The sequence below is a fragment of the Pituophis catenifer genome, unplaced genomic scaffold (assembly GCF_029215685.1).
Source record: "Pituophis catenifer annectens isolate HBS135680 unplaced genomic scaffold, rPitCat1.0.hap2 SCAF_2, whole genome shotgun sequence".
NCBI lineage: Eukaryota > Metazoa > Chordata > Lepidosauria > Squamata > Colubridae > Pituophis > Pituophis catenifer.
The window spans coordinates 84222178-84242653 of NW_027256882.1; the positions used below are offsets into that span (position 1 = coordinate 84222178).

Below are 20476 nucleotides of genomic sequence, written 5' to 3' on the forward strand. Positions count from 1 at the left end.
ATAAATAAATAAATAAATAATTTTTAAAAGTACAAACATTCTAGAGAGAACATTTTAAGAAACACTAATAACATTTTCCTTCCATATGTAATTTCATAGGAGCCCCTAAATTTTCTTAAACTGTTGTATTTTTCCTCCTGGAAGAGAGGATTAAAACAGCAAGATGCAAAACATTCACTGTACAATTAATCAGGAAAGATGAGAAAGTTTTGAATTGGATACAAGATGGGGGATAACTACACGAAGCAGCTTTTTAGAAACAGAAGAAAGCTAAATGGAGGAGACAGCATGATGCAGGAATGTGACCCAAAGTTGTTAGATTGTGAAGAGGAACTCTTATATTTTGGCGCTCCAGAACAGATTTCGGGGCCTCATTGTTTATGATGCTTCTAGATCCCTAGAAGAAGAACAGCCTTCATAGACTACAAGGATTAAAGGATGGACTACGCAAGCTATAATAAGACAACACTTCCAGACTTTGCCCAGAAGAGAAACAACAGATGATGATCAAAAAGTCCCTGAAAAGGGAGTAAAATAGAAATCTGTTAGCCAGATAGCTTATCAATAGAAATGTGCTGTCTTCTGTAGAGATTAGCACCCATCCCTCTCCTAGAAGAATTAAATATTTTGAGAAATATTAAAAAGGCAGAATATTATATTTCCCTGGATGAGAAATGGAGAAACATGCTCTTGGAGACAGAAAGGAGCCCCCCCGCCTTTCTTGATGGCCCCCAGCAGATGTCAGCACTTAAGAGATAAAGAGTTTATTGAGATCTAGGTAGCTCTATTCCTAAACAAATTCCTTGCAGCAAGATCTGAACAAAGATAGGATTAGCCCACAGGCACAATAGGAATTGCCCAAGAAGCCCCTTCATTGCATCAGCAGACCAAGCTTCAAGAAAGCTTGGCTCAGACAACCTACAAAGCCAGCTATGACCCCTACTACAGCCAATAGAATACATTTATTTATTTTTTTATTTTATTTTATTTTTCAATTTATATACCGCCCTTCTCCCTGAGGACTCAGGGCGGTGCACAGCCAGAATTAAAAACATGAAATACAAATATTAAAAACAATTAAAATCTATATAAATTTGGCCCAAAATTTAAAAACCACAAACCAATTAAACATTTAAAAATTTTAAAAAATTTCTTCCTAAGCCAGCCCGGCTTGCTGGAAAAAGTGGGTTTTAAGGGCACGGCGGAAGGCACTGAGGTCTTGGATTCTCCTTATCTCTGGGGGCAGCTGATTCCAGAGGGTAGGTGCCCCCACAGAGAAGGCTCTCCCCCTGGGGGTCACCAGCCTACATTGTTTGGCTGATGGCACCCCGAGGAGGCCCTCTCTGTGGGAGCGCACAGGTCGATGGGAGGTCGTCGGTAGCAGCAGGCGGTCTCGAAGATAGCTAGGCCCTATGCCATGGAGCGCTTTAAAGGTGATAACCAACACCTTGAAGCGCACCCGGAAGACCACTGGGTGTTCCATGTTCTTGAACAGGAAGCTCAAGACAAGTTCATAGCCCAAGAGAAGATATAAATAACCCCCACTCTCAACTCCATGTGGTCAGCTACCCAGAACCACCCATGTGCTTCTGCTTCATCAATAAAAGAAATAATAAACCCTCTTTCCAATCAGCCTCCAGCCTCCATTTTGTCTCCAGTGCCTTTCTCCCAGCTTGGAACTGGACCTGGATATTTTTTCCAACACTTCTTCAAGCAGACATTCAAGATGTGCTAGAAAAACTTCCAAGACTGTCAGTCTGCTGATCAACATCTTCTAGGATGAAATTTGCCAGTGGAACACAAGAATTGGAGAGTATCACATATTCAAAAATATTAGGCTATTCAAAAAGGGAAGGAGAATGTCATTATATGTGAAAGGCATATACCGAGAATCAGGTACTTGCAAATTATGGTCCACTCCTCAAAAAGGCGCTATAGGCATACCAAAACAACTAGACACAAGGACAGTTTTTTCCCCAAAAACCATCACTCTACTTAACAACTAATTCCCACAACACTGTCAAATAATTTACTAAGACTGTATTACTATTATTTTTCTCTTCCTTACTAGTATCTATTTCTTCCCACTTATTACTATAACCATGTTGCTTGTATCTTTCAATTATTTTTATTTTATTTTTATTTTATTTTATTTTCAATTTATATACCGCCCTTCTCCCTGAGGACTCAGGGCGGTGCACAGCCAGAATTAAAAACATGAAATACAAATATTAAAAACAATTAAAATCTATATAAATTTGGCCCAAAAATTTAAAAAACCACAAACCAATTAAACATTTAAAAAATTTAAAAAATTTAAAAAGTTTCTTCCTAAGCCAGCCCAGCTTGCTGGAAAAAGTGGGTTTTAAGGGCACGGCGGAAGGCACTGAGGTCTTGGATTCTCCTTATCTCTGGGGGCAACTAATTCTAGAGGGTAGGTGCCCCCATAGAGAAGGCTCTCCCCCTGGGGGTCACCAGCCTACATTGTTTGGCTGATGGCACCCTAAGGAGGCCCTCTCTGTGGGAGTACACGGATCGCTGGGAGGTCGTTGGTAGCAGCAGGCGGTCTCGAAGATAGCTAGGCCCTATGCCATGGAGCGTTTTAAAGGTGATAACCAACACCTTGAAGCGCACCCGGAAGACCACCGGGAGCCAGTGCAGCTCGCGCAAGAGCGGTGTTACATGGGAGCGCCATGCTGCTCCCATCACCACCCGCGCTGCTGCGTTCTGGACCAGCTGGAGCCTCCGGGTGCCCCTCAAGGGGAGCCCCATGTAGAGAGCATTGCAGTAGTCAAGGCGAGAGGTGACAAGGGCGTGAGTGACTGTGCACAGGGAATCCCGATCAAGGGCTGCAACTGGCGAATCAGGCGAACCTGATAAAAGGTCCCCCTGGTTACAGCCGTCAGATGTTCCTCCAAGGACAGCTGCCTATCCAGGATGACTCCCAGATTGCGAGCCCTTTCTGTGGGGGCCAAGGACTCGCCCCCAATAGTCAGTGATGGAGTCAACTGACTATATCGGGATGCCGGGAGCCACAGCCACTCAGTCTTGGAAGGGTTGAGCTTGAGCCTGTTCCTCCCCATCCAGATCCGCACAGCCTCCAGGCACTGAGACATCACTTCAAGGGCATTGTTGGGGTGGCGATAACAATTATATTGTTTTTATTTGTTTCCTAGTATGATTTGAACCTTGACTATCCCCAGTGGTGAAATCCAATTTTTTTACTACTGTGGTTCTGTGGGCATGGCTTGGTGGGTGTGGTGTGGCTTGGTAAGCGTGGCTTGGTAGGCGTGGCAGGAGGATACTGCAAAATCTCCATTCCCACCCCACTCCAGAAGGATATTGCAAAATCTCCATGGCCAGCCAGAGGTGGTATTTGCTGGTTCTCTGAACTATTCAAAATTTCCACTAGCGGTTCTCTGAACTACTCAAAATTTCCACTACCAGTTCTCCAAAACCTGTCAGAACCTGCTGGATTTCACCCCTGACTATCACTACGTGTTGTATCTTTTTATTCTTGATGAATGTGTTTTATTCTCCTTATGTACACTGAGAGCATATACACCTAAGACAAATTCCTTGTGTGTCCAATCACACTTGGCCAATAAAGAATTCTATTCTATTCTATTCTATTCTATTCTATTCTATTCTATTCTATTCTATTCTATTCTATTCTTGAATGTGTTTGGGTAAGGAATAAAGTGAAACACAAGGATATTGTGGAATGCCAGCTTGGTGCAGTGGTTAAGGCATCAAGCTAGAAACCGGGAGAACTTGAGTTCTAGTTCTGCCTCAGGCACAAAGTCATCTTGGGTCACTTGAGCTAATCACTTTCTCTCAGGCCTAGGAAGGAGGCAATGAAAAACCTTGCCAAGAAAACCGCAAGGACTTGTCCAGGCATTCTCTGAGAATCAGACTTGATGGAACAGAAGGGGGGGGGGACTGTTCAATCGTAGAACAGATTGCCTTGGAATCTGGTGGACTTTCCTTTGCTAGAGGCATTTTAGCAGAGTTGAAATTGTCATCTGCCAGGGATGCTGTCATCCTGGAATCCTGCACTGACCTGGGAGCTGGAACAGAAGATCTCCAAAATCCTTTCCAAACTCTTAGATTCTGTGATACATGAATCTAATCCACAGCCTTCCTAGCCTAACTCAAAATTGCTTGTCTGCTCATAGTGCTTAAGGAATGAAATGAACCATCAATTTATATAATCTTCACCAACTTCAGTGTTTTTAAAATTCATTCCTTTTTCATCCTCTGCAATCTCTGAGGGGTTTTTTTTTCTGTTATTTTTCTTTACATGCCTCCAATATCTTTTCATGCCAAGTTTTGTGTTGTTGCTGATTATACTCTGCTGCCTCAATCATCAACTACTTCTTTTTCCATCACTTCGCCTTGCTTTTTGCTTTTGCTTTTATCTCTTTTTCCACCTCCTTCCATTTTGAAATGAGCTGCTAAGGTGCTGGTCTAGAGGGCAGCTGACTGTTTGAACCAAATGTTCACTCTCCTCTTTTTAAAAAGGCAACCAGAGCTGCATTTCATCTTTAGCATGGGGACCTTTTGAAGAAATAAGCTGCTTTATCTTTTCTGTAGATCCCTTGGGATGAAGAAGCAGAAAGAAGTTCTTCTTTTGCTCAGTTCACCTGACCAAAGTCTCTCATTAATATTTTCAGACCAGAATCAGAAATGTCTTGCTTGTGCCTTACTTGCTTTGGGGGAGGTAAAGGGAAGCTATTTGGAGAAGTTGTCTCCATGGCAACTCATATTCCCCTCAGCAAATGTGCACAGGTCACCTGTTTCTGTGGAAGTTTCTCCCTTATTTTCTTTCCCTGCCTCTCCAACAGGTGCCAGGGAAGCAGATGCTGTTTGCTACACCAGCCAGATGATGTGAGGACGTCTCTGATTCAGGAATGATACCTCAAAAAGGCTGACCTCCTGCAGTCTTGAAAGTCTGCAAACGTCTGCTTTGGCATGTGAACAGAAATAAAATGCAGAATTCCAAGTAATTCACATTGTGGGAAGGAGACAAGAACCTGACAGTTCAGGGCTTAAGTGCAAACCTGGTGAAACAGAAAGGCCAGATGGTGACAAGCCTCGCTGCTTGCATGTCCTACTGCCACATGTTTTTAAAAGTTGCTAAAGTATAGGAGATAGAAAGAGATTTTCAAGCCAAAAGGGATTGACGTAACGGACTTTGCAAAGAAAATGGGGCATTACAGCACTGCTAGTTTCTTCAATATGAGTCTTTTTGCTCTCCCCACTCAACAGCAACTCAGACAAAAAATGGATATGCAGTCAGAGTCAACATTAACTTTCCTTCTCTTAAAAAAAACACACCCTGTGATAGAATTATCAAATAGTGCCATATATCATAGTTTCCCAAAAATACATAACTTCTAGTATCCAGTGATGTTTCAGTATATAAATGAAGAATAGTGACATTGTCAAGCCACTGGAATTCTTAAGTTTATTCCATCTTAAGTCTTAGATACATGACACTTTTTTTAAAAAAAAAAGCCTAATGATATTAATGTTTACATAAAATACAGTCTTAGCAAGTCTACCCAAGAAACAAGCAACAATGAGAGACAAAAGATAGCTCTTGTACTTTACTTAGATAAAAGTGCATACCAAATAAAAATATCAGGTGTATTTATATCTGTTTCATTACTTCTAATTTATTTTATCCAACCATATTATTGGAATATGGAATGGGGATGCTATAACAATATCTACAAAGGTAATTTCAGGTAGCATATAGCACTCTCCACAAATCTGCATGGTCAAAAGCCACATCAGAGGAGGGAAAATCATTTATCACAATGAATGTGGAATTGCTAGCTTCACTAATCCACTCTACGGATTGAGATGCTCTGTTCCCAGGCTGGCTTTGCTGCTGTTGTTTTTTATTATGCTTGTATACCACCCAACCTACGATGACTTCTAACAACGATGTTGCTGCTCCCATAACTAAAGAGATCAAGATTTATTTGGGAATATATTTGCCACATGTAGAATGGGAAAGATAACACATTCCTTAAACCAAGAGCTAATTATTTCCTAGTTTATAGGAGATCTCCAGCTTGTGCCGGATATGCTTTCTAGATTGAAGTGAAGATTGGGCAGATTTTAAACAGCATAATCTCTTGTATTTTATGAAAAGCTAAATCTACCTTATAGTCCAAACATGGGCCCAAAACCCTGACAATTTTCTGCCAAAATCTTAACTGGATCTGACTAATAAATCTGAATTAGTGTAACGACCAGTGTAGTGACCAGCTAGAAAATATATATCACTTGTGGAGAGAGGAGAAGCAATTCCCTGAATCAAGTTTTCAATCTTTTTCAAGATTAATAGTGGGCAGGTCAAATGATTTTAAAAAGCAATTTAGAAAATACATTATCACGGAGTCATTTGCCATTGTGTCTATGATAACTATGCAACTAATTCCAACCTGCTTCCCATTCTATGCTCTTCCACTTTGGTGACTGAAATTTACAATAGTATCCCAATCTGTTTCTGCTTCCCAAGAAAGATACACACACCAAGCAGATATAAGTTTCTGTCTTCAATTTGTTTCATTTGCCGAGAGTTTCAATTTATGGCATTATTCATTCAGTCTGAGAAATGTAAGCAACTAGGATTTTGAATGCTTTCCATTAAACAGTCTCATTAAAAAGCTACCAGGTGTTTTCAGCATAATCTGCACCTCTCTTTTTAGTTTTAATGTTTTCAGTGCTTGTGTGACAGATGCTCTCTCCAGGACCTTTCCTACAGCATCAAAATGTCAATTCTACTCCACAAAGCAAGCCTACATTTAACAACAGTGATGAAGCTCTTCTCCTTTCCCTCTCTACTATCCATATCAGCTCAAGGTGTCACAAAACTTGTACAACTGGCCACGGTTAGAGACAAAGGAAACTGATAAACAAATGCTGTAACTACTCCCATAGTTAAATGTCTTTGGAGATTCTCAGTCACCCAGGTGATGGTTGTCCCGAAGGTGCTTTTTCAAGAGGCAACTAGACTTTCTCGGAGGTGGGGTTCTTTGAAGAGGTTTCGCTTCTCATCCAAGAAACTTCTTCAGCTCTGAGCTGAAGAAGCTTCTTGGATGAGAAACAAAACGTCTTCAAGAAAAACAAAACCCAAAAAGTCCAGTTATCTCTTGAAAAAAGCACCCTTGGTAGTCCCATTCCCATAGTTTCTTGAACCAAGGGTTTTACCTCTTATCAGCACAACAGGACAGCAAGCCCAGGAGAAAATCAAGTATTAACAAAAGGAATATGGCAAGTTTCCACAATATTCTGCATATTTCTGCTGCCATTTAAACCTGCGCTCCATACTACTGAACTTAATAAACAAAACTATTCAATGAACAGAATCCACATCTAAAGACAGAGTACTGGTTTTAAAAGTACTTTGGGAATTCCAATGCAAATCATGGAGTATGATATGCTAAGCTTGGCAGGAATCTTCAAAATCGCACAAAGCCAGATGCAGCCAGAGCTTTTCACAAGGCTGGGATTGTTGCCCAGGCACTTCATAAATAATTGTGTCATGCAAAAGATGAACAATATTTGCAATGGAGTGCTTCTCTTCCATAAACAAGGTAAGTGCTTCTGGATTGCTTTTGCTTTAGATTCAGCTACAGATTCCAAAACAAGTAATTTAGATTACGAATTCATTTTATCTACTTCTTGCACATATGTAGCTATTATAAAATTAGCTACATCTTTGTTCCAAAAGCAAAGAGAATACACACTCAGAAGTTCAAGTTTATTATTTGTTGCTTCCATTGGAGCCTATTAATGATCTAGTCTCTCTGAAGGAGCAGAGATGGTATTGAAGTGGAAATCAGTGACCAAAGGGACGATAAGTATCATCAAATCCAACTTTTACAGCAACAGCTATCAATGTTAACATTAAGAAAAATGGAAATAAAAATAAATTAATTAAAGCAAAAAATCAATTTGCAAATGAATCAGAGAAATGGCTCGTAAATAAATTATAAAAAGAAAAATAAAATAAAAATGATACTGTAACTGACTATGTTAACGAGCAATGTGGCCATAAAAAATCATTTCAGCACTATTACTCTAATTTGTATAAAGGACATGATATCTCTTTGGAGAAAATAGTTGAATATTTAGAAAAACAAAATCTACAAGACATCTATTGACAAATTTCTACAAGGGAAACATGAATGGATCTATAATATTTGGGAAGTTCCTGAAGCTATAAAAGGATTAAATCAGGAAAAGTACATAGAGTCCTCGATTTACAACCACAATTGAGCCAAAAATTTCTGTTAAGTGAGACATTTGTTGTGAGTTTTGCCCCATTTTACGACCTTTCTTGCCAAAGTTGTTAAGTGAATCATTGCAATTGATAAGTTAGTAACCCAGTTGTTAAGTAAATCTGGCTTCCCCATGACTTTGCTTGTCAGAAGGTCACAAGTGGTGACCTTGGGACACAGCAACGGTCATAAATATGAACCACTTGCCAAGCATCTGAATTTTGATCACAGGTCATGTGATCAAAACAATCCTACGTCACATTTTTCAGTACTGTTGTAACTTTTGAATGGTCACTAAACAAACTGTTGTAAATTGAGGACTACCTATACCTGGACCAGAGGGATTATCAGGTTGTTACTATAAACAATCTGAGGATGAACTCTCACAAGCTCTACAAAATATGATGAATTCTAATTTACACAAAGGAAAGATTCCAGACTTGGAAAGAGGCTAATATAGCACTAACACCTAAAGAGCCTGGTGGCTCAGCAGACTAATAGCCTGTTATTATCATTCAGCTGCCTGCAATTACTGCTAGTTTGAATCTCCCCAGCGTCAAGGTTGACTCAGCCCTCCATCCTTTCTAAGGTAGGTAAATTGAGGACCCAGTTTGTGGGCGCAATAAGATGACTTTGTATAAATATACAAAAGTATGAAGGCTATTGCTTAACGCATTGTAAGCTGCCCTGAGTCTCCGGAGAAGGGCGGCATATAAATCAAATTAAAAAAAAAAGACAAGATTTGACATTGACAAGAAATTATAGATCAATATCATTATTGAACAATGATTATAATTTGTTCACAATGATCCTAGCTGATAGTTTGAAAATAATTTTGCAAGAATGTATTCATGAAAATCCATGTGGGTTTTTAAATAAAAGTCTGTTAAAAGATAATATCAGAACTGAGCTAGAATATTGGAACAACATAATGCAGGACTTTACTGTGGCCCTTTTACAACGTGTGGACTTCAACTCCCAGAATTCCTGAGACAGCCAAGCTGGCTCAGGAATTCTGGGAGTTGAAGTCCACAGGTTGTAACAGGGCCACAGTTGCCCACCCCTGGCATAATGGAAACAGGCCGAATTAATTTTTTTAAATGCAGAGAAAGCTGTCGACAATTTGAATTGAACTTTTCTGTTTGAAGTTTTGGAAGATGTGCATTTTGGAGAGAATTTTATAAAAGGGGTAAAGTTAATGTATCCTAAAGCCCTTTATCACATGGGACTACCTCTCCCCAATTACATCAGCCTGCCCGATCTGGCAGAGAGAGCATGTGCAGATATAATCAGCTACAGTCTTACAGTCTACAGTCTGCCACCCTGAGTCTCCGGAGAAAGGCGGCATATAAATTGAACTAAATAAATTGAACTAAATAAATCTGCTGGGTCTCAGACCGCATGCTTTCTCTGCCATGGTGCTTGCCTTACGGAATATCCTTCCCCTTAGATTAGACCATGGAGGTCAAATTCACATTGCTGTCACGTGACATTTTGCCACATTTTTTCCCTTTGCAGAACTGGGATGGGTATTGCCTGCATGTGATACATCTGGCCCGTGGGCCACCAGTTTGACACCCCTGGATTAGATCCATTCCTTCTGATATTCCAGAAGTCCCTCAAAACCTGGTTATGTAATTAGGTCTGGTGCTCTCAGGGAACCAGAGATATGCTCAGATGGTTCTGTTGCTAGGTGCTCATTCTTACCTCCCCCCCTTGCTTAATGCTAATATTTATAATTTTTTTATTTTTTAATCTTCATTTTACATTTTTTATATTTCCTGGTTTTGTATGTGTTATTACTCAATTGTTGTATACTGCCCAAAGTCGTATTTGGTGAGATGGGCAGCTATGCAAATTTGATTAAAAATTTTTTTTAAAAAAGGTTAAAAAATATGTCGACATTCACGGTCTGCCCGCGTTGTTCCCAAGTTTCTTTCTTCATGATCTGCATTCCAAGCAGCCGAAGAAAGCAGAGAAAAACCCAGAGGACGAGGCTTATTCAACAGTTTAAATTAATTGTCTTTGCCTTTGCCTTTAACAATTTTTTTGCTTTCAAACAGATCATCCCTTTTCCAAGATGTATCCATTCAAGTATGAGCCTATATCTGAGACAGATAGTAAACAATCTAACTGAATGGCCCTTTTCCAAAAGCAACCCTATTGTTTAGAGATCTTAAATCTCAGCTGTGGTGAAACACAGCATTCTCACATAGTACGTTTTAGTGAGAGTTGAGATTTAGTGATGTGCTTTCCACAGTTAAAATTTTCAGTGGGGAATTAGTTGGATGGGAAATAAGAATCAGTCATGCTGTACAGGTGATATGAATAGAAATGTTCCGCATATCTAAGAGATAAAAAAGAGATATTCCCTTCAAACAGAATAGGGATGGTTCCCACTGAACCTCTCCTCACTCACAAAGCGTCATTATTCTCTCCCTTATTAAAACGTATTGGCAGATATACAGGAAAATCTCTAGAAAAGAGATGTTATGAGTCCTAGAAATGTTCAGTTTCAAACAGCTTTAGCAAGATTTCACCCCTGACCTTTCTCAAATAGCTAGAGAAATTATAACAAAATATCCTTCACCTTGGGATTACACAGAAAAATAAAAACAAAAATGTTAGGAACACAGCAAACATGCCCAGACTACTACAGAACTCTACACAAAATCATCACTACTATTCAATATTATTCACCATCTTGGTTAGAGCCATGAGTTAAATATTAGTCTGAAGTGCCCTACTTGAAAGACAATTTAACGATTATGAATTCACATGTGCTCTGCTAAGTATAGCTGTGACCTTGTCCAAGTAACCTGAAAAGAGAAATGCAAATAGAAATACAATGATGATTATCTAAAAAGGGGGATTTACCTTTGCCAGCGATCTACCTGTTCCAACCCCTTTGTGTTCAGATAATTCTACTGAAGAACATTCTTGGCCAGCAGATTCTTATTGTGGCAGACAATGTATATAAAAATATCAAGCACTTGTTCAATTGGACAGTTCTGGCATTTTCTGAATATTTATTTAGTGGTCCACAACAGCAGAAACACAACTAATGGCTTGCCATTTATTGAATAGCAGAAGATCTGAATTCATTAATCAACTAGAAATACATCATATAATATATATCTTCTGCAGAATTTTTTTTTAAATGGAATTTTAACTTCCAGACTCAAAATGAAAGATCTGTTTCACAGTTTCACTCACCTTGATGTATACGTCAAGACTTGAATGGACACGGTTCACTGCCAGATGGATGGATAGTGGAGTTGTATAAGGGAAGGTTGCCGTGACTACATGACTAGGAGCTGGGAAGTTGATAATCTTGAAGCCATACTTCAGAAACATGCGGATCACTTCCTCAGATGGCTTGTTTTCTCCTTCACTCAGGACACTACCTACAGCATAGCGACATTTCTCTGGATCCACCTATGGAAATAAGCAACAACTGGCATTAGAAGGCGAAAGAGCTACAATGCTACATTTAAAATAATAAAATATACAAGTCTTATCATTCTGTCCTGTTACAGTTTTATTTTAAAATTCTGGAGAATTTTTGTTTCCTCGGAAATTTTATTATGTATCAGTATTTTCCCAACTATAGTTCCTTTCCCAAAATCTATAACAGCCACAGAGTAGTTTTCATCAGAATCAATGTAAGGGGATAATTTTTTTAAAAAAAGCTAACACTTCAAGAATAGTGCCAATCCCTTTTCCTTTTTTAACATATGTCCAAGGCTTCCAGCAAAAACATCAATCTTAAAAGTCATCCAGAAGATTGGCAGGTTGAAAATATCAGTGTTAAGGAAAGACATTGTTAAAGGCAGGGATTCCCAACTCCCGGGCCGCGGCCCACTACAAGGCCTTGAGCTGTTGGGAACCGGGCCACGGAAATGACAGGTAAGCGCATTCATTCACGTGCACATCCCTCATGCAGAACCATCCCTTCTTCCCACCCACCCCTTCCCACAAAGCTGGAAAGGTTGGGGAACTCTGGCTAAGGAAACTATCAAAGCAAGTTACAAGGCTGTATGATATGGTATCTCTTCATCAGATGTTTCAAATTCGCTAAAACTCAATACAAATACCCACAAAGATGCATTTATAAACTTGTGGAAACTGGATACGTACTATGGGAAGTTGAATTATATGTAACAAAATAATCCCAGCTTTAATAAGCATCTATCTTACAGCACTCTAAAATTCTCCCTTTAAGAAATGGACAAATGGGTTACAATATAGTAGTTTAATGGCAAACACAAACAACCCATTTTTCATCCAATTTCCAAATAATTCCTATCAATTAACAAGGCAAGTTATCAATGTTATTGATGATATAAGTATGATATAGAAATGTAAAATTAGGATGACTAATTGTTTCATGCTAAGGTTATTCTTGCATAAGTGCTGAAACAGACTGCAGTCCATAGAAGCTTATGCTACCTTATATTTTTTAATCTGTAGAGATCCACAAGATTCTGTTGGTATTTCCTTCACTGGTGCATCATTTAACTATTTTGCTATTCTTTTTGAAAATATTTTATTTGGAATTGAAATTTCTATTATATAGCGCGCAGTGGTGGGATTCAGCCAGTTTGCACCACTTCGGGAGAACCGGTTGTTAACTTTCTGAGCAGTTTGGCAAAGTGGTTGTTGGAAGAAATCATTAGGGCAGAGAACCGGTTGTTAAATTACTTGAATCCCACCACTGATAGCATGGCATTATTTCTCGGCTAGAAGTATAGTCTCATTTTGCAGCCCTGATTAGACAAGGGCAGAAAATAACTTGCTTACAGTCACTAAGGAACTAAATGACAGGGGACAGCTTAGCTCATTAATTTTGCACATCTAAAAATTTTTCTTAGACTTTAGAGTGGAAGGTCAACTTGGCATAACTAAAATGACTTAATTATAGTTTTAATGTGGCTCCATAACTCCTTTGTTTGTAATGCCTGAATCAGCCCTAGAATACATGGAGCCACAAAGGACAGGAAAACACTTAGGTTCCTTATCTAATTCCTCAGATACTAAATAATCACAATGCGTTCATAATAGGAGAAAAAATGTAATTAGAAAACATTTTGTATAGTGATTAAGGTGCTAGAAGAAGTACAGGGAGATACAGGATTTAATTCCCCCTTAGGCATTAAAGCTGGCTGGAAGACTTTGGGTCAGCCCAACCCATCTCACAGGGTTGTAGTTATGTACACCACCTTGAGATATACCCCAAAAAGATCAGTCAAATAAATATATTTAGATCGGAAAGTATTTATTTATTTAGAAATTTTAATGTTAAGGAATGGTTTCAATTCATATGTCAGAAGTTAATCAGTAAATTTACCAGGACATTGTTTATAGCATTTGTTAGTAAAATCCTCATGGGCCATTTTGCCATGATGGAATTGCTACATATCCCCAGATAATTTGAAAATAAGTTACTGTTTATTTAGTTGCTTATCAATTGTATCTAAACAAGCCGCTGCTTAAGAGTTTGCATAAACAGCACTAGTTCTTTTGCCACTTATTCTTGAATAACAATGATATATACAGGCTTTTTAAAAAGTGGACAAATCTTCTATATTTAATTCCAAAGCTTGATAATAGATTTTGCATTTGCAAATGAGCATTCTTGATATCTATCAAATCTATCTTCCAGATCTAAGGAGTGGAGAAACAGATGTTTTCCATAAATGTGCATGGACATTCTCTCTGGTAGAAAACTGCATGGACTTCTGAAACAGAAAATCCATTTGTTATTCACCAGTGCCAATTACACTTAGTAGACACACCAATTAGAGCCAATGTAAGTTAATTGTCTGCTATGACAGAAACAATAAATAAACTCCCATTGTCTACTGTCAGTTCAAAGGCTTCACTGCTCCATCTGCTAATCAAGAACAATGCCCCCGATATCTTATTATTATTCTACACAGAGAGAAACATGGTGTGTTTGGAACCTCATCAAACAAATGTATTATTAGGTAAGCCAAAAGACCTTTCCATTTGCAGGGTGGGGTTCTGCCCACTCCTTTTCCACCTGGCCCACGTAATTCCAGAAAGCATCTGAAACAGCAATCTTTCCATCCATCTCTTCCTGGTCCAAGTGCCTCACTTTTGAGGAAGTCCTCATGGTGCAGCATTACAAGATTGACCCAGAATACAGGTAAGCAAGGCAAACATGACATAGATGAGGCAAAACAGTTGCCAACACAACTAGGATTGCTGCTTTTGTTGGATAAAATACTGGTATTTATCCAATGATCAGCAGAGACTCTGCAATTTTAGAAATAAGATCACCATATTCTGATTCTTTTCTGAAGATATTCAGGGTATTCACCTTATTAATTTATGATGCATATTTTTAAAAAATAGCAATCAAAGTCTCTTGAACTGAAGAATGTTATAATGAGAAGTGATTTGTGACACACTTCAGTTTTTACTTTTAGGGAAATGTTCATAAAACCTACCATTCTCCTACTCATATTATTTAACTTCCCTTTGCTCCTCAAAATTAGTTCTACGGCCACTTCTACTTCAAGGACAAAAGTTAGAAAAATGAACTGAAAATCTTGTTGTTGTTGTTGCTGTTGTTTGGGGGATATATAAAATGTCTAAAATTGCATTCGCATCATTAAATAATCAAAATAACGTTACCATCTAGAAAGTTCCCCAAACTGCTCTAGCCCCATCCACAGCACATCACACACTCTCCTAATAGCCAAGTCTAACTGATTTTATTCCGTAATTCAAATTTTAATATCCTATAAGAGAAGTTTCCCAAACTGTCTTAATCCCTGGTATATGAAAACCTCCAAACTTTGAGCCAGAAAGCGCAATGCCCCAACCTAAGCAAACGCTTTAACTAACGGTGCATTGGAAGCTATATCCTCATCTATGCTATAGAATTGCAGCACATAGCCATGCCCACTGAACACCTACCCTGTTTCCCCCAAAATAAGATATCCCCTGATAATAAGCCCAATCAGGCTTTTGAGCACATGGCAATAAGGCCAAGCACTTATTTCAGGGTTCAAAAAAATATAAGACAGGGTCTTATTTTCGAGGAAACACAGTAAGCTTTTTATATTTTGTTGTGGGCAGATCCAAAACCTGCCATCTTGTGCTCTAATCCCCACTGAATGATACATCTCCATTCATTATGGAAAGAATCACAGTAGAGGTAGAAGCTTTACTATATAGGACATCAGATGCAGAACGATGTTTGTCAGGGACTGTGATGTTCAGGTTGTCACTACAGAGTTAACTGAATAATTTATTTAAAAAAAATAAGCTAAAAAGAAACATATGATAAAGTTTCACATATTTTTCCCCTGTGTCTCGATTGAGAAAATGTGGGTCACTGAGCAGATATAATCTGGCCTGAATATACACTGATGTAACAACATTAACTCCCTTTCTTATCTGAGAAGACTGAATTTTGTTTCAAAATCGATTTATAATGATACAGATTACAATGCAGAACAAACCAATACATAGAAAATATTCTATGCTCAACCAATTGAACAGAAAAGACAGAATTTGAGCTAACCTGTTTCCCCCAAAATAAGACATTCCTGATAATAAGCCCAATCGGGCTTTTAAGCGCATGGCAATAAGGCCAAGCGCTTATTTCAGGGTTCAAAAAAAATATAAGACAGGGTCTTATTTTCGGGAAAACACGGTATTTTAAAGGCTAACATTTTAACAGAACTTTTAAAGAACTGTGCTGTATTACAGCTTTTAAGAACCAAGAGGCTAAATAATGTCACTCTTACAAGCCTATGGGTTTGTTCTTCTAATGAGACATTGTAATATTCATAAATTATATCACCAATCTAATGTCAGAGGAGGAGAAACTTGATAGGCATGAGAGATGGAGTCTAAGAATATTCCCTGCACATCACCCTACACTTCATTCACTGCTGCCTGAAGCCCACCACATATTTAGCTGCAGGATTATAGTGGAAAAACCTGGAGACTTAATTCTGCAATAAGACACATGCAAGACTTTTATACAAAGGTGAGCAATCTCCAGTTCTCTAGATGTTGTTGGAGCATAACACTCAACATCACTCAACTGTATTCGCTAAGAAGATTTCTTATTAAACAATGGCTCATTTTGGCAACAGACTTGAGGATGGGATATGAGACTTACAGTATACATAGTTCTCAATTTACAACAGTTAGTGACTGTTCAAAGTTACATCATCACTAAAAAAAAGTGACTTACAATTATTTTTCATCCACATGGTGAGGTGATCAAAATTGGGATGCTTTACAACTGACTCATATTTATGACGGCTGCAATGTCCTGGGGGTCATGTATTCCACCTTTGCAAACTTCTAACAAGCAAAGTCAATGGGGAAACAGGATTCACTTAGTAACCGTATTCCTAACTTAACAGCCGCAGTGATTCACTTAACAACTGTGGCAAGAAAGGTCATAAAATGGGGGCAAATTCACTTAACAAATATTTTACTTAACAACAGAAATTTGGGGCCCAATTGTGGTCATAAATCGAGGACTACCTGTACTTGCTTCCCACTTACCTTTCCCCACCAAGTTAATTTTACGTTTAAGGGTTGGGTTATATGACATTTTAATGTATCAGGAATATACAGAAAGTAAAAATGTGATCTCTTAAAGCCAAGTCTGTAAAAATATATGTACTAAATTTGCAGAACAGCTAATTACAATAAAGAAAAAAGATACACTGAACGAGGTTGCTGTTATCAAGGTTAGGCTATTTATTTTCTTTGATTATCCCCGGGAAAATGATACAGAAGGCCCTGGACAAACTATTCACTTAGTCACTTAGAGGAAAAGTGTTCCAAGAAAATCATCCATCTGAATTAACTGCATTGACAAATAGCTTGAAAGCTCCAAAGGGATACAATCTGCATAGCAGGAGAGGGTAACTCTTTTGTGCTTACAAGAAAACACAACACAGGACCAATACCAACACAACCCAAACAAGTGTTTCAAACTGAACACAAAAGAGAAGGAGAAACAATGTTTTGTGCAGATCTTTTTCAAAGCAAGGAACTGCCAATCTTTCTAGAGAGCATACAAAGGAGGTTACAGAAATATGTAAAGGTCCTACCTATCAATTACAGTCACACATAAAAAGCACACAACTTCCTAATCAAATGCGTCTCAAATCTCCTTCAATTATAAATCTACCATTCTGTTTTCATTCTCTTGCTTTGTCATACAGTAAGATGCGGAGAATGAAAATTCGGAAACCTCTTATACCTTGGAAGGTGCTACATTTAATTCCTCATTCATATTAATGCATCTCAAGATATTGACAGATCAGATGAATCTAATTAAGAATGAAATTTGTTCACTATGGAGTTATAGGTTCATTTCAGGTTATTTACTTACAGCAAAGAATTGTTGCACATAAAAGAATATTAACAAACTGCCCAGGAATGCTATAACTCAGCTACCTTAAGCCAGCTGTGTCTATTTATACTGCCCCCAAAAAGGTCAGGATATAAACTTAATAATAAACAATAAACAGACTACTCAAGACATATACTTTCTTTTTCTTTTATTTGAAGCTTATGTAAGCCACTATTCCTTAGCCTCAGTCTTCCCAACTGCAATGGAGGATAATAATAATACGGATGCCTCTTACAAGGTCTTATAAGGATTCCAGTTAAACAGTGCACTTGCTGCACTCTAAACTCCTGAATACATTGCGAACATGTTAAGCATAAAATATTGTGTTAATCTGTTATGTTAACTGACAGCCGCATAGCCAAAGGAGAAAGCTGAGACAGAGGCTGAAGATTTGAGGGAAAGAGTGCTTCAAGGGTGCCATTAATTAAAAAAACAAAACAAAGAAGAGCTCCCTTGTTTCTGTCTTCTCTAGGCTGAATATGTTAGTACATATTGAACTATTTAAAAAGAAAATCATCTTTCCAAATCAAATCTAGGCTGTGTGTTGTGGCCCGCCAGCGGCCTGGGGAGCTAGCAGCAGAGTCGGACAGTGAGGAGGTTGGGGAGGAACTTGGGCCAGTCCTGGGGACTGGGGAAAGCTTGGACGAGGGCTCTGCATCGGAGGCAGAGAGGGTTCCAAGGCCATTTGATAGTTCTGTGCTGCCTCCAGAGTCTCCGGAGCGTCCGGAATCTGACATCAGTGAGGCAGAAGAACAGCGGGAGCCTGTTCCCAGTGTGTGCATGTGCAGAGCTGCCAGAGGACAAGAACAATTAAGAAAACATCGTTGACTTGGGAGTAAGGCTTGGAGAGGATTGGCCCCTCCCATAAGACATAAAAGAGGAGAGAATGGGACGTGAGCTTGGGACGTGAACTAATTTAGCAATTAGTTCATCTGGTCAGTTCAAGCTTTGAAAAGTTCTGTTTGACTCTGTGCCAAGTTTGGCCTTGCCCTGCATTTGGCAATTAGTTCTCTGGCAGCATTCCAAGAGAGATAAGGTGGGTGTTTATAAACATTCTCCTGAAAGACTGTTTGTGAAGCCTTGCGGACTGTGAATGACAATAATTCACAGCCGTGTAAATAAAAGAGGTTTTGCAGGAAAGTATAAAGCACAGATTGTGCTTTATACTTTCTAAGGAAGCCTAGGTCAGAACACTGTGCTGTCTGTTCTTCAAATCCTTCCCTTCCTCCATTTCCTAGACCAGGATTTTTCAAATTGTGTCCCACAGAACTTCGAAGTTCTGCAAGGACATAAAAGGTGTTCCAAGAAAAAAAAATTACTTAAAACCAATTTGGGTCACCAAGATTCAAAAAAAGATGTAGAGGCCCTAGAAAGAGTACCGAGAAGAACATCAGAGATGATAAGAGGTTTGGAAACTAAGCTGAATGGTGAAGAGAACTATGTATGCCTAAAGAAGAGAAGGATTAGGGGTGACATTTGGCTGTCTTCTGGTACTTGAGGGGCTCTCCCAAAGATGAGGAGGTTGATTTATTTTCCAAAGCATTGAGAGTAGGGCAAGAAAAAATGGTTGGAAGTTCATCAATTCTAGCCTGAAATTAAGGAAAAATATCCTGACAATAGTGAGGACAATTAATTAATTGCTTGCCTCCCAGATTTGAGGGTGCTCCATCAAATCTTGAGGGTGGTGATTTTCAAGAAAAGACTGGACAACCATTGGATGGTATAAGGTCCACTGCCTTGGGCAAGCGGTTGAACTAGAAGACCTCCAATTCCCTTCCAGCTCTATGTTTCTATTGTATCCTAACCCATCCAATATTATGTCACTGGACCTTTGCCTGGTAATGAGGGATTCCAGGGAAAATGTTTAAGCCAGTTCCACAACTCCAAGAGTTTGAAAATCCCTGTCTTACACTAGCTAAGACATAGAAAACTTTTAATTCAGCATACATAACCAGCAGGGGTGGATTCTAACATTTTTTACTACTGGTTCTGTGGGCGTGGCTTATTTTGTGGGTGTGGTTTGATGGTCATATGACAATTCTTTAGGATTTAGCAGAGGTACTGGTCTACCAAGCTTTTAACTGTTTGCAGAGCCATACCAGTATACCCATTTGTTTTTGGAGCGTTCCGGTCTACCCATTTGTTTTTGGAGCACACTGGTCTACCACCACACTGCCTTTTACCGCTGATCAGCTCTAGGGCGGCCTTTGAAGTGCCGCGGCAAGAGTTTAAACAGTTTTTTGCTGCTCTGCCACCACCGAGAGCATCGGAAACCGCGTTCAGGCAGCTTGGCCTCAATTGCCAATCTATCACCACCAAGCAGTTTACAAGGAGCGGATCGGTTCTAGGCGATCAGTTGGGAAGCTTCTTGAGTTCTCAATTTAAAGCTACGGTATCTTGGGGTTTTTTTTCTATCCTTTGTGAAGTGAGCCCTGATTTTTTTCCTTCTAGCCAATCAGCTGGGACTTGGGAGGCAGCGCAGAGATTGGGAGCGGGGCCAGGCAGAGGTGGTATTTACCAGTTCTCCGAACTATTCAAAATTTCCACTACCGGTTCGCAAGAACCAGGGAGAACCGGTAGCAACCCACCACTGATAGCCGGGCAATATTACCTGAACTAACTGTAATTCATTTTATTTCTATTTATTTCAATGCACCTACACTTTTATACTTCAAATATTATTCTCAAACTACCTGAGATAGGCTTGGTTTGAAAGAATGTGGCTTTCTTAAGTTCAGCCAATTACTGAATGGTTGCT

General features: G+C 39.1%; 1 protein-coding gene across 3 annotated transcripts in view; it reads right to left on the reverse strand.

The window, feature by feature from the left end:
- Positions 1 to 20476, reverse strand: part of TEX264 (testis expressed 264, ER-phagy receptor) — a 177418-nt gene that overhangs the window by 120709 nt on the left and 36233 nt on the right. For all 3 annotated transcript variants that reach the window (XM_070933707.1, XM_070933705.1, XM_070933706.1), the window contains exon 5: positions 11517 to 11738. In XM_070933707.1, the coding sequence (XP_070789808.1) occupies positions 11517 to 11738 (222 nt within the window). The remainder of the gene's footprint in view (positions 1 to 11516; positions 11739 to 20476) is intronic.